The following is a 14,353-nucleotide window of genomic DNA, read 5'->3' on the forward strand; positions in this document are numbered from 1 at the left end:
GGCCTCGCCATGGTAGCACCTCGTGCTGGACGCCCTCTTGGAAGACGATAACCCAGCCCATGCTCCTCGGGCTCACCACCGGTCCACTCCTGTATCGCATGCAGAGTCCCGGAATCAATAGGAGCGGCCGATAACTGCTCATGAGACGGCCACTGAACTCCCACCGCTCGGCAAAGCTTGGTAACCGTGGATGCATAAGTGATGTTCATGTGCTTAGTTCCCCTCAAAAACTTCAGAATTCCTTGGTAGATGAACTCACCAAGGTCCACATAGTACTCCTCATTCAAAATTCCCCACAACAACTTCGCTCTCTCAACTGTGACCTCATATGCATGTGAAGTAGGCAGAATATTAGCACAAATAAAAGCATTCCATGCACGGGCATACCTATTCATCGCGATCGCCGGAAAGTGACGATACTCGTTAGTCCCAGTCTTGAAGGTCCACACTGTGCCCGGCCTACAGAGAGTAGCACAAATCAAATCCAAGTCAAAATCCTCAGCAGTCTTCTCGTTCCAGTTCTCCTCCGTGGGCTACCTCTGTCTCTGCCCAATCACACGGTGAATCTCCGCAGGGTGATAATCAACCGTCATCCCCCGGACCACAGAATAACCATTCTTCTCGGCCTTCACATTCGCATAGAACTCGCGAACCACGCTCATCGGCACTGCTTCAGGAGACTCACAAAAAGCAATCCACCCCTTCTCAGCAATCATAGGCAACAACTCACCATCCCTCCCCGATGGTAAGAACCCCCTTTCCTTCAAAAATGGCTTACCCAGAAGCCTAGTATACTCCTCCTCAGCAGCCCTATCATTCAAACGAGGCCTCGCAGCAGTATCCCTTAAAGAATCAGCAGTAGGGACAGTGCTGCTGCTATCGATAGTCCTTGATCTCTTGGGTGCCATCGAAACTGAGTAAAAGTGTTAAAGATTTGTGTTTTTGTGTTTGGGAGAGAGTTTAAGGTTTGAAAGTGTATGGGGGATATATGGGATAGGTGTATGTATATATTGGGTAGGGATTAGGGTAAAAATTGATTAGGAGTGGGTTTGAGGGTTAAAATCATGGGGTAATGGGGAAATAGGTCGTGGGTAATGGGGCTGTGTTTTATTTTTTAGCTTCTTTTTGTTTTTATTTAGACTTAAAAAAATTCTTCCAGTCAACCCCTGAGCGGTCGCTCAGCTTGCTGAGCGGTCGCTCAGCAGAGCTGAGCGGGCGCTCAGGGGGCTTCTGGAATTTTTTTTCCAGGCTCCATTTTTCTGATTTTTGTGTGGTTTTGGATATGTTATTAACTTCTAAGGGTTCCTATAACAACAAATCATGGGTTGCCTCCCACGAAGCGCTTCTTTTTCGTCATTAGCTTGACGATGTGTACCTTACTCAAGTTGACAATAAAACGGCACTAATTACTTCACGGTTTGTCGTGTCCCCATAGTAGTGCTTCAAACGTTGACCATTAACTTTGAATGCTTGGTCCGGATCATTCTCAAAAATCTCCACCGCTCCATGTGGAAACACAGTTTTGACAATAAAAGGTCCCGACCACCTTGATTTCAACTTCCCAGGAAAAAGTCAGAGACGAGAGTTGAATAAAAGAACTTGTTGCCCCGACATGAATAACTTAGGATGTAGCTTCCTATCGTGCCATCTTTGTACTTTTTCCTTGTACATTTTGTTGTTCTTGTACGTTTGGAGTCGAAATTCATCAAGTTCATTAAGCTGAAGCATTCGCTTCTTTCCAGCTGCATCTAGATCCAGGTTCAACTTCTTCAACGCCCAATAGGCCTTATGCTCAAGCTCCGCAGGTAAATGATATCCCTTACCATACACAAGTTGAAACGGGGACATCCCAAATGGAGTCTTGTATGCTGTTCTGTAAGCCCAAACAGCTTCATCGAGCTTTAAAGACCAATCCTTCCTTGACGGACAAACAACCTTCTCTAAGATGCGCTTGATCTCTCTATTAGACACTTCCGCTTGACCATTTGTTTGCGGATGATAGGCAGTAGCAACTCGATGATTCACATTGTAGCGCTGCATCATAGAAGTAAACTTACGGTTGTGGAAATGCGACCCTTCATCATTTATGATTACTCGTGGCATTCCAAACCTTGTAAAAATCTGCTTATGAAGAAAATTCAACACTGCCTTTGCATCATTTGTCGGTAGAGCCTTGTCTTCTACCCATTTTAAGACATAATCGACTGCCAGCAAGATGTATTGATTATTGCAAGACGAGACAAAAGGCCCCATGAAATTGATTCCCCAAACATCAAAGACCTCGACTTCAAGCATCATATTTAACGGCATCTCATCCTTTCTCGTAAGATTTCTCACTCTTTGGCAACGATCACACCTTAAAATGAACTGATGAGCATCCTTAAACAAAGTAGGTCAGAAAAAACCTGCTTGCAGAATACGAGCTACCGTCTTTTCAACACCATAGTGTCCGCCTTAAACTGTGGAGTGGCAGTCTCGTAATATCCCCTCTGTCTCACAGAATGGGATACATCTCCTGATGATCTGGTCAGCTCCCTGTCTAAACAAATACGGTTCATCCCACATATACCACTTTACCTCATGTAGAAACTTCTTCTTTTGAGCTGTGGTCAAATTATGAGGCATTATATTACTGACAAGATAATTCACAATATCTGCGAACCATGGCTCTTCCTCCTGAACTGCGAACAACTGCTCATCCGGAAAAGATTCGTTGATTAATGTCGTATCATGTGAAGTAGCTTCGAGATTCTCCAATCTAGAGAGATGGTCAGCTACTTGATTCTCAGTACCTTTTCTACCCTTGATCTCTAACTCAAATTCCTGTAACAAGAGCACCCAACGAATGAGTCTCGACTTCGAATCCTTCTTGGAAACCAAATAACGAATAGCCGCAAGATCAGTGAATACTGTCACTTTTGTCCCAAGCAAATAAGATCAAAATTTTTCGAAACCAAAGACTATAGCCAAGAGCTCCTTCTCAGTAGTGGTGTAGTTCATTTGGGCCCCATTTAAGGTCTTGCTAGCATAGTAGACCACATGAAAGAGATTATTCTTGCGCTGCCCAAGAACTGCGCCCACCGCATAATCACTTGCATCACACATCATCTCAAAAGGCTCCGTCCAATCAGGTGCTGTAATAACTGGTGCAGTTATCAAACTCTTCTTAAGAGTCTCGAATGCCGTTAAATAGTCATCATCAAATTTGAAAGGCGCATCCTTCTCAAGCAAGTTGCACAACGGCTTAGATATCTTTGAAAAGTCCTTGATGAAACGCCGATAAAAACCCGCATGACCAAGAAAACTACGGATTCCTTTCACAGAAATCGGTGGTGGAAGATTTTCAATGACTCCCACCTTGGCTTTGTCCACCTCAAGACCCTTGCTAGAGACCTTATGCCCAAGAATAATGCCTTCACGCACCATAAAATGACATTTTTCCCAATTGAGCACCAAATTAGTTTCCACGCACCTTTTGAGTATTGTACGAAGATTATTCAAACATTCATCATATGAATGTCCAAAGACGGAGAAGTCATCCATGAACACCTCGACATTATTTCCAATCATATCAGAGAATATAGCCATCATACATCTCTGAAAAGTGGCCGGTGCGCCACATAACCCAAATGAAACTCTGCGAAAAGTAAACGTGCCAAATGGACAAGTGAAGGTAGTCTTTTCTTGATCCTCTGGTGCAATACAAATCTGATTATACCCTGAATAGCCATCCAGAAGACAATAATACTCATGACCGGCCAACCTGTCAAGCATCTGATCAATAAACGGAAGCGGGAAGTGATCCTTCCTTGTGGCCTTGTTCAACTTTCTGTAATCCATGCATACTCTCCATCCTGTGACTGTTCGAGTGGGGATGAGCTCGTTCTTCTCATTTACTACCACAGTAATACCTCCTTTCTTAGGTACACATTACACGGGGCTCACCCAAGAACTGTCAGAAATAGGATAAATGATTCCTGCATCTAGTCACTTCAGAATTTCTTTCTTCACCACTTCTTTCATGAAGGATTGAGTCTGCGCTGTTGCTCAACAGTCGGTTTACTACCCTCCTCTAGCAGAATCTTATACATGCAATATGAAGTGCTAATCCCTTTGATGTCTGCTATAGTTCATCCAATAGCCGATTTGAATTCTCTCAATATCCTTAAGAGCTTGTCCTCCTCACTACCTGAAAGATCAGATGCAATAATAACAGGTAAAGTAGATGCATCACCTAAAAAAGCATACCTCAAGTGTTCAGGCAATGGCTTAAGCTCCAAGGTAGGTGCTTCCTCAATCGATGGTTTGAGCTTTCCTTCAGCATTTTTGAGGTCAGAAGTACCAAGAGATTCAAACAGCACGTCTAGCTTTTGCCTCCAGGGAGAAGCACTAAGATATTGTAGTTGCTCATTGCCATCCTCATCATCACTGTCAAAATCTCCCACTAAGGCCTTCTCTAATGCATCATACATTAGCATATGATCAAGTTCTAAAGTAACCGCATAATCAATCAAATCCACCTTTAAGCACTCCTCATCTTCTGTAGGGAATTTCATTACTTTGAATATATTGAATGTCACATCCTGATCCTGCACCCGCATTGTAAGTTCACCTTTCTGCACATCTATCAAGGTACGGCCTGTGGCCAAGAAAGGTCTTCACAAGATTATGGGAATCTTCTTATCTTCCTCGAAATCCAGAATAACAAAGTCTGCAGGAAAAAAGAGCTTATCCACCTTTACTAGCACATCCTCCACTATGCCTCTTGGGTAAGTAATAGAACGATCAGCCAATTGTAGAGACATGTAGGTGGGCTTTGGATCAGCCAAGTTTAACTTTTTGAAGATCGACAATGGCATCAGATTGATGCTTGCTCCCAAATCACAAAGGCACTTGTCAAAAGACAACTTGCCAATGGTGCAAGGAATGGTGAAGCTACCTGGATCTTTAAGCTTTGGAGGTAACTTTTGCTGCAGCATAGCACTGCATGCTTCCGTTAGAGCAACGGTCTCAAGGTCATCCAGTTTCACCTTCCTTGAAAGAATACTCTTCATAAATCTCGCATAACTAGGCATTTGCTCTAAAGCCTCAGCGAAAGGTATATTGATGTGAAGTTTCTTGAACACCTCCAGAAACTTACCGAACTGCTTATCCAGCTTTTGTTGTTGCAATCTCTTAGGGAAAGGTGGTGGAGGATAGAGCTGTTTTTCCCCTATATAGAGCTGTGTTCAACAGTAGTCTTCCTTGGTTCTGCCGCTTTCTCCTTTTCCTTAGCTTCTTCATTACCAACTTCAGCTTCTCCTTCTTTTGCTTTTTCAGCATTAGCAACTTTTCCAGACCTTAAGGTAATAGCCTTGAATTGCTCTTTAGCTTCCTTCCTGCCTGGCACTTTAGTGTCACTGGGAAGTGTGCCAGGTTGGCGATTAAGCACTGCATTGGCTATTTAACCAATTTGATTTTCCAAGGTCTTGATAGAAACCTCCTGACTCTTGCACAACAGCTTAAGTTCCTCAAAATCAGCACTTGTGGGTGCAGCTGCACCTCCCTGTTGAGGATATGATTGCCTTTGAGCATAATGCTGCGGTTGCTGGAATCTAGGTGGATTGAACTGCTTACTTACGCCTTGCTGATATGGTTGCTGAATAGCATTCTGATTATTACTCCAGCTGAAATTTGGATGATTTCTGTTGTTAGGATGATAAGTAGCTAGCACAGGCTGCTGTTGTCACGGATAATACTTCACATACTGAACGGATTCGTTAACAAGAGAACACTGATCCGTAGCATGAGAACCTGCACAAAGCTCACAGACCATAGCTATGTGATTGACCCCATAGGTGGCTAGAGAATCGACCTTCATAGACAGCGCTTGGAGCTGCGCTGCAATAGCTGTGGCTGCATCGACTTCCAGAATACCTGCTACCTTCCCATGCATCATCCTTTGAGTTGGGTTTTGATGCTCATTTGCAGCCATAGTCTCAATAAGATTATAAGCCTCAGTATAGCTTTTAGCCCACAAGGCACCTCCAGCTGTTGCATCGAGCATGAGCCGAGATTGGGCCCCCAAACCATTATAGAAACCAGTGATCACCATCCAATCAGGCATTCCATAATGTAGACACTTTCTCAACATCTCCTTGTAGCGCTCCCAAGCTTCACACATAAATTCTGAAGGTTGCTGCGCAAACTGAGTAAGAGCACTCCGCATAGCCGCAGTCTTCACCATTGGATAAAACTTCACCAGAAACTTTTGCGCAAGATCTTGCCAAGTAGTGATGGACCCAGCTGGTTCAGAATGTAACCAGTCCTTAGCTTTATCCCTCAGAGAGAATGGGAAAAGCCTCAGCTTGATAGCCTCATCAGTCACACCATTATATTTAAAAGTACTACAGATCTCGACAAAATTCCTTATGTGCATGTTGGGGTCTTCAGTCGCAGCTCCTCTAAAAGAAAAAGAATTCTGCACCATCTGAATAGTGCACGGCTTGATTTCAAAGGTGTTAGCCTGAATAGCCGGATGAAGAATGCTTGACTGAATGTCATCAATATTTGGCCGAGAAAAGTCCATAAGAGCTGGATCTGCCGGAACAATACGATCACCCATGATTAAAGATTCTTTCTACTCACTTCCTGAATCCAAATCTTCAAAATTTATATTCTCCGGAATATCAAGAACTTCGTCTGTCTCCTCAGCTGTATCTAAAGTCCTCTTGCGAGTACGAGAACGAGTTTGCATAAATGCTCGCTAAAGTACCTGAAACACAACCGGAAACAATAAGTACACACATCTTAATCACTGAGTCCTAATGACCAATGATGGTAAGTACATAAACTAAACAAATACGCCGAGTCTCCGGCAGCGGTGCCAAAAACTTTTTAAGGTGAAAACACACGCTAATAACACACGCAAGTATACGCGTTCGCAAGTAATATAGAATACTTTCTAGTTTGTTCCCACGGAGACTCAGACTAATTATGTTCAATTAAACTCACTCACCAATGTATGATTACTTCTCAATGTTAAGACAATAACACTTAGAATTGATTAACTAATTATTAACTACAATTAACTACTATAATTAACCACTTAATTAACACTTAAATTAACAATATTAAAACACTCATGAGATCACAACTTCATTACTACTTCCTTCAATAGCTATTGTTATTACCCTTAACATGCAATAGTGATGATATTAACACGAAACTGATAAAAGCCAAATTTCATTGTACTAATACCATTCCACCAAACATCCACAATTAAGATAGAAGTTGAATAGACATCAATTATGTTGAGTCCCTATATGTCTACAAAATTGACAACATAACGATTTAAGCACAAGTTATTCCTTTTGATTACACAGGGCGAATAAAACGGTTAGAGTTACCCACTAATCATGCATACTCGTACATGAACCTATGCTAGCATGGCAAGTTCTAAATCTCAAGATCCACCGTCGCTTCACAAGAGATTAACACCCTATCTTATATGTTCGCGATGCACATAAGACGAATACGCACAACCAATACTAGATATCATACAATCATCACACATGAAGGTATTAAACAACTAACTAAAGAATTCCATAGTAAATCCGTTACGACCCCATGATCACGATTACCCCATGATAACACTCATCGTTATCATTGGTTCATATGAAAACATGATAAATAAACACAAGAGAATAATAACTAAAACTACTTATATTAAACCAGAATACGTCACAAGAGTAAATAGGTTTAAAGTAAGAAAACTAGCATCCAACGTTACAACGAATTAAAGAATCACAAGAAAATATGCTTCCTCTTCATCGCGGTATGCTAAAAAGGTCTTCTTCCTTATCTCCTTCGCTCCTTGATTAATACTACGATCCAACCTTTGTGAAACGTCTCTGAAATCTACTTATATAGGAGTCCCATAAAACTTAGATAACTCAGAAGTTGGAAGCCAAACAGAAATAGAAGTCTAAAATATTTATTCTGAAATTACGACCCTGCGCGGCCGCTCAGCTTTCCTGAGCGGGCGCTCAGCTTCCTGCGCGGCCGCTCAGCAGAGCTGAGCGGGCGCTCAGACCCCTTCTGGAAAAATGATCTATTTTGCTCCGTTTCTTCGCTGCAATCTGCTCCTATCTTCCCACTTGCAATGTTGAACACATGCCAAGGCTTATTATTGATGAATTCTCTCCCGAAATACAACTAATACCCTGAAATACACAAACACTAGAAAAACGCATCAAATACACAAAATACTTGCTTTCAAGACACCAATTTAAGCTATTATAAGACGTTCTAAGTGGTATAAATGCCACTTATCAGGTTCATGTCGAGCATCCCCTCTGAGGGTGACTGGGATGAGGTAGAAGGCTCTAGCATGGCCGCTGCTTTTAAGAGGGTAACCAATAATGGGGGCAGGTACACTTCAATTATTTTTCGATTTTCCATCCGGATTATATTTCCCTAAGTTGCTCCTTTGCATTTTCATACTTAGTCTCTTCTCTGATTTATCCCAGGTTAGGAGCGCCATATCCATTTGCTCGGATATCGCCTTCACAGAGGTCCGGGAGGCCAACAACCGGGCCCGGGTTGAGAAGATTCGAGCTGATAGTTTGAAGGATGAGCTGGACGAAACCCGGGAGAGCTTCAAAACTGTCGTATCCGGGTTAAATGAGCAGCTGAAGAATGAGAAGGCCCGGGCTGATGGCCTTGCCAAGGAGGTGGAGAAGCTTAAAACTGACCTGGCCACGAAGGAGAACCTGGATAAGGAGGCTATCATCTCCGAGTTCAAGGCCAACGATGTTTATGATTTTGAGATCGCTCAAGCCGGGGTTCTCGAGGTTCGCAGGGCCTGGATCGTGGTGGAGAGGCACATCAAGACTGATCCCCTGGCCAACTGGGGTAGCTTTATTCAAGAGTTTCTTGCTGCCAAATCTGCTGTTGAGCAGGGTCAGGGTGAACCGGAATCTTATGACATTCCTAGCCCCAGCTTCCTATAGATTTGCCCCAGATTTGTTCAGCTTTTTCGGGCCCTGCCCATGTAATTTCCATTTCCTAGGATTTCTGATTCCCGTACCCTGATTCGAACTATTTGTAATATTTGGACCTATCCGGATTGGCCACCAATCCGGATATTATTTTTAATTACTTTGATGCATTGTTAATTTGCTTGTTTAGAAGATATCGTATTTGTTTAAGCTCTTGATCCGGGTTAGACGTCCTACCCGGGTGAGTTCGCTTTGCTGCTTGATCCGGATCCTGGTTTGGATGCTAACCGGAGTTGTTTCTGGCACTTAAAAAAAATTTAGTGCACAAATGATTTTAATCCGGGCTATGGCTGTGGCCCCCAACCCGGATTGGGTTTATAGCCGGGTGGTTCCGGTTATGAAGACTTATCAGGGTTAATTTTTGCTTTCCATTTTGCCTTTCAATCCGGGTATGATATCATATCCGGATTGATGGTTGCTTTTGATTCCTTGTGTACTTAGAGAATAATCCAAGTACAAAATGGTTGTTTTTGTCCCGGATTTGAATGCTTATCCAGGTTTGTTTAGCTTTTTATATTGCTTTCAATCCGGGTACGATTCCATATCCGGATTGTTGTTTGCTTTTGCTGCTTAATATACTTAGAGAATAATCTGAGTACAATTTTCAACCCGTATTTGGATGCTTATCCGGTTTATTTTTGCTTTTGATATTTGCTTTCAATCCGGGTATGATGCCATATCCGGATTAACGATTGCTTTTATTTTTAATGTTTGCTTTCAATCCGGGTATGCTGACGATCCGGATTGATGATTGCTTTTGATATTTTACTCTATGTACTTAGAAAATTTCTAAGTAAATAGTGGTTGCTGTAACTCCGGATTCAAATTTCTCTCCGGGTTTTCTGCTTTTATTTTTTGCTTTCAATCCGGTATGAGACCATATCCGGATTGTTTTGTGTTTGCTTTACTGATAAGGTAAAAGAAATAACAACTTTTTGAGAAGGGAAAATTCTTTTCATTGATTTGAAATTTTCTTCATACAAAATACTGGATCATAGATTGGTTGCTTGCCATAGGCTACAAGTTTTTTGTTTGCTTTTGGTTGCTTTTTCTACTGATAGAATTTTCTGAGCCTGAGTCCATGCCAAGTGTTCGGGATCTCGGATTCATCCATGTTCATGAGCTTGTACGTTCCTGGCCTTAACACTTCTTTGATTTTATAAGGGCCTTCTCACCTTGACATTAGCTTCCCAGTGTTGGTGGGGTCTGAGGCTTCTGTGTCTCGAAGTATCAGGTCTCTAACTTGAAAGTTTTTGACCCGGGACTTCTTGCTGAAGTACTGTTTAGTTTTTCCCTTGTACTTTTCCATTCTCTCAACAGCCTGGTCTCGGACTTCATCGATTAGCTCAATATTTGTTCTCAGCCCCTCCTCATTTTCTATTTCATCAAAGTTGATAGCTCGATGAGAGGGGGATCCTACTTCAATTGGTAGCATTACTTCAGTTCCATAAGCTAGTTTGAATGGTATTTCTCCCGTGCTTGTCCGGGGGCTGGTCCTGTAGGCCCATAGGACATTAGGCAATTCTTCTGGCCATTTGGTTTTGCTTTCCCTGAAGCTCTTCTCGATTCCCCGGAGAAGAATCTGGTTGGTTACTTCTACTTGGTCATTCCCTTGAGGGTAGTCTACAGATGATTTCTTGTGTCGGGATACCCCGCTCTTGAAGGTAAGATTTAAATTCTGATCCAACAAACTGTGGCCCATTATCTGAGACCATTACTCTTGGGATTCCGAATCTCATCAAGATGTTGTCCATGAACTTGATGCAATCTTGCTGGTTTATTGTCATGGCCTTTGCCTCTACCCATTTGGTCATATAATCAATTGAGACTAGCAAGTACCTGAGGTCTTCTTTGGCCCTGGGGAACGGTCCCATGATATCAATACCCCATACAGCAAAGGGGATTGGTGACAAGACTGAGGAGGGTAGGATTGGGCTCATCCAGGTCACGTTGCTGAAGAGTCGGCATTCCTTGCATTTTTTCACGAACTCTATTGCATCCTGGTGAATAGTTGGCCAGTAGTACCCTTATCTTATGAGCTAGGGCCTTTGCGGACATGTGATCCCCGCATATCCCTATGTGAACTTCCATCAGACAATACCGTGCCTCCCCTGGGCTGATGTACTTCAGGATCGGGGATTAGAAAGTCCGTCGATAGAGTATCCCCTCTTCAATGAAGAATTTTGCTGCTTTGCCTTTTAATCTTTGGGCTTTCCCTTTGTCTTCAGGGAGCTCTCCTTTCTCCAAGTAGTTGATAAATGGAGTCATCCAATTCAGACTGCTGTCTATTTCCATGACCTCTTCGGATTATATGCTAGGTCTCTGTAACTCTTCGAAATAGACGGAGCAATCCAGGTCTGATGAGTTTTAAACCAATTTAGATAGTGTATCAGCCACTAAATTCTCCTCTCTGCAGATTTGAATGACTTGTGTTTTTGGTATTAAGGCAAGGTAGCTTTGGACCAGAGCTTGGTACTTAGCTAGAACTGGATCCTTGGCTATGTACTCGTCATTTGTTTGCTTTACTATGAGCTGAGAGTCACTGTAGATTTTAAGATCCTGGATCCTGAGGGTTTTTGCTAGCTTCAATCCTGCTATCAGCGCTTCATACTCTGCCTGGTTGTTGGTTGCTGCGAAGCCCAAGGAGATGGCAGTTTGAATTGTGAAGCCTTCTGGGCTCTTTAGAATGAGCCTTGCTCCTGACCTTTCATTTGTTGAGGATCCATCAACTTTGAGAGCCCAGGCTCCCGGGTTATTGTCATTGCTGCTCTCTGGGTCAATGCTCATGGGCCTAGGCTCGTCTTCTGGGAAGTTGCATTCTATTATGAAATTGACCAACGCCTGGGCTTTGATTGCTGTTCTTGGGATGAAACTCAAGTTGAATTGGCTTAGCTCAACTGCCCAATTTACCAACCTTCCTGAGATGTCTGGCTTGTGTATTATCTTCCTCAAGGGTTGGTTAGTTACAACCCGGATCTCCCTTCCCTGAAAGTAGTGTCTGAACTTCCTGGATGCTGTGACCAAGGCAAAAGCAAAATTTTCTAGACTTGGGTATCGGGTCTTCACGTCTTTTAGTACCTGGCTCACATAGTAAACTGGTTGTTGTTTGCCATTCTCTTCCCTGATCAGGGTTGCTCCAACTGTCAGGGCCCCTGCTGATAGGTAAAGGGATAGAGGCTCCCCGAGTTGGGCTTTGGTTAACACAGGAGGTTGAGAAAGATACCTTTTAATTTCTTCAAATGCACTTTGACATTCCGGGCTCCAATTAATTTCCCTCTTGTTGGTTGCCCCTTTCAATAGATCAAAGAAGGGTAGGCATCTCTCAGCTAGCTTTGAGATAAATCTTCTAAGTACTACCAGTGACCCTGCTAGCTTCTGCACATCCTTCTGTGTTCTGGGAGGCTTCATCTCCTGGATTGCTTTTATCTTTTATGGGTTGGCTTTAATTCCCCGGTTGCTTATCATGAATCCAAGAAATTTTCCTGCCCCTACTCCGAATGTGCACTTTTCTGGATTGAGCCTGAGTGAGTATTTTCTCAAGTTGTCAAAGCATTCTCTTAGGTGTCCTATGTGATCGGGGATGCTTGTGGACTTTGCAATCATGTCCTCAACATAGGATTCCAGGTTCCTTCCAATCTCGTCTTTGATGATTTTATTCATTGCTCTTGGGTAGGTTGTTCCCGCATTAGTCAATCCGAAAGGCAGCATTACATAGGCATAGATCGCCCTGTGAGTGATGAAGGCTGTCTTCAAGATATCTTTCAGATTCATTTTAATTTGGTTGTAGCCCGAGTAGGCGTCCATAAAGCTCAGAATTACGTGCCCGGATGTGGCGTCGATCAATTGATCAATATTTGGCAAGGGATAAGGATCTTTGGGACATGCACTATTCAAGTCGGTGTAGTCGACACACATTCTCCATTTCCAGTTTACTTTTTTCACCATAACAACATTTGCTAACCATTCTGGGTACTTGACCTCGCATATGATCTTAGCTTTTAGTAGTTTTTCAACCTCTTCATCTATTGCTTTCTGCCTCTCTGGGGCAAAATTTATTCTCTTCTGCTTAACTGGTTTCCTCCCAGGGTTGGCGTCCAAGCTATGCATTGCTATGGATTTATCCAACCCGGGCATGTCTCTTGGGCTCCAAGCAAATATATCGGAGGACCCTCGGAGTAATGATATCAGGTCTTCTCTGAAGGTAGCCTCGAGTCCGGATCCTATCTTTACCTTCTTAGAAGGATCGCTTGCATTGATCATAATTGTTTCTGTTTTTACAGGAGCCTCAATCTTGGCATTATCCATGATTGATACCAACTGTTGGATCCGGACATCTGTGTTCTTCTTCATATAAACCTGACCCTGGGCTGTCATTTCTTTTTGGTTACTTTCCCCTACTTCACTTGTTTCAAGGTTGGTTGCTTGCATAGTTAATCGCCGTGGCCGAGGCCTGGTCTTAATTCAATCTCTGCTGTGACTTGGTTATTTTTTTGCTCTTTCGAGCTTGGCTTTGTTGCTTTTGGATCCGAGATGGACTCTATAATCTGGACTTCTTTTCTCGCATCATCCCTTGAGTGAGGGCGATATTTCTTAATGCTTTGTTGTTTGCGAAGGACTACGGCCTTCCTCTTATTGTCTTGGTGATTTTCAGCCATGACCAGGGCTTGGCTATAGCATCTTTCAGCGACCTCATAGTCTCCCTTAACTTCTCCTACCCTGTTGGAGTTGGGAATTTGATTTTTAAGTGTGATATGGAGGTGATTGCTTGGTTTGGAACTGACCCAAATATTACTGGCAAGTATAAGGTTCCCTGGATCAAGACCAAGTTATTCCCAAACCCATAGAGGGGGTCCTCTCGGCATTCATTTGAGCGCACGCTCCCTAGCTTCATCCGGTCCACAATATGCTTGAAGAGTATGTTTACTGAGGAACCATTGTCTGTCAGCATTCTCCTGACCTCATTATCAAAGATATCAAGTGTCACCACCAATGCTTCATTGTGATTCGGGTTGACCCCTTCATAATCCTTGTTGCTGAATGAGATTACCATCTCCGTGTAGGATTGAATGAAGAGTACTTCGTTTCCCGAGCCCGGGCTCCTAGGAGGGGAGTGAGACCTTCTGATTTTTCTCCCGGGAGATGTACTGATTCAGGTTACCCTTCTTTACTTGATCTTCAATGAAATATTTGAGAGAGATACAATTTTCAGTTTTGTGCCCATGTGTATCATGATAGTCGTATTGTATTTTGTAAGGCCTGCTCTCTGGGGCAGGCTGTATGGGGTTCGGTGGGTAATAGAATGGCTTTCCCTT

At 43.0% G+C, this 14,353-nt stretch overlaps 1 protein-coding gene across 1 annotated transcript; it reads right to left on the reverse strand.

The window, feature by feature from the left end:
• Positions 1–10,212: 10,212 nt before the first annotated feature.
• On the reverse strand, positions 10,213–10,743 carry LOC141719337 (uncharacterized). Its single transcript, XM_074521709.1, has one exon. It carries the CDS (start codon positions 10,741–10,743, stop codon positions 10,213–10,215), a length of 531 nt encoding a protein of 176 aa, XP_074377810.1.
• Positions 10,744–14,353: the final 3,610 nt, after the last annotated feature.

The sequence above is a fragment of the Apium graveolens genome, chromosome 4 (assembly GCF_009905375.1).
Source record: "Apium graveolens cultivar Ventura chromosome 4, ASM990537v1, whole genome shotgun sequence".
NCBI lineage: Eukaryota > Viridiplantae > Streptophyta > Magnoliopsida > Apiales > Apiaceae > Apium > Apium graveolens.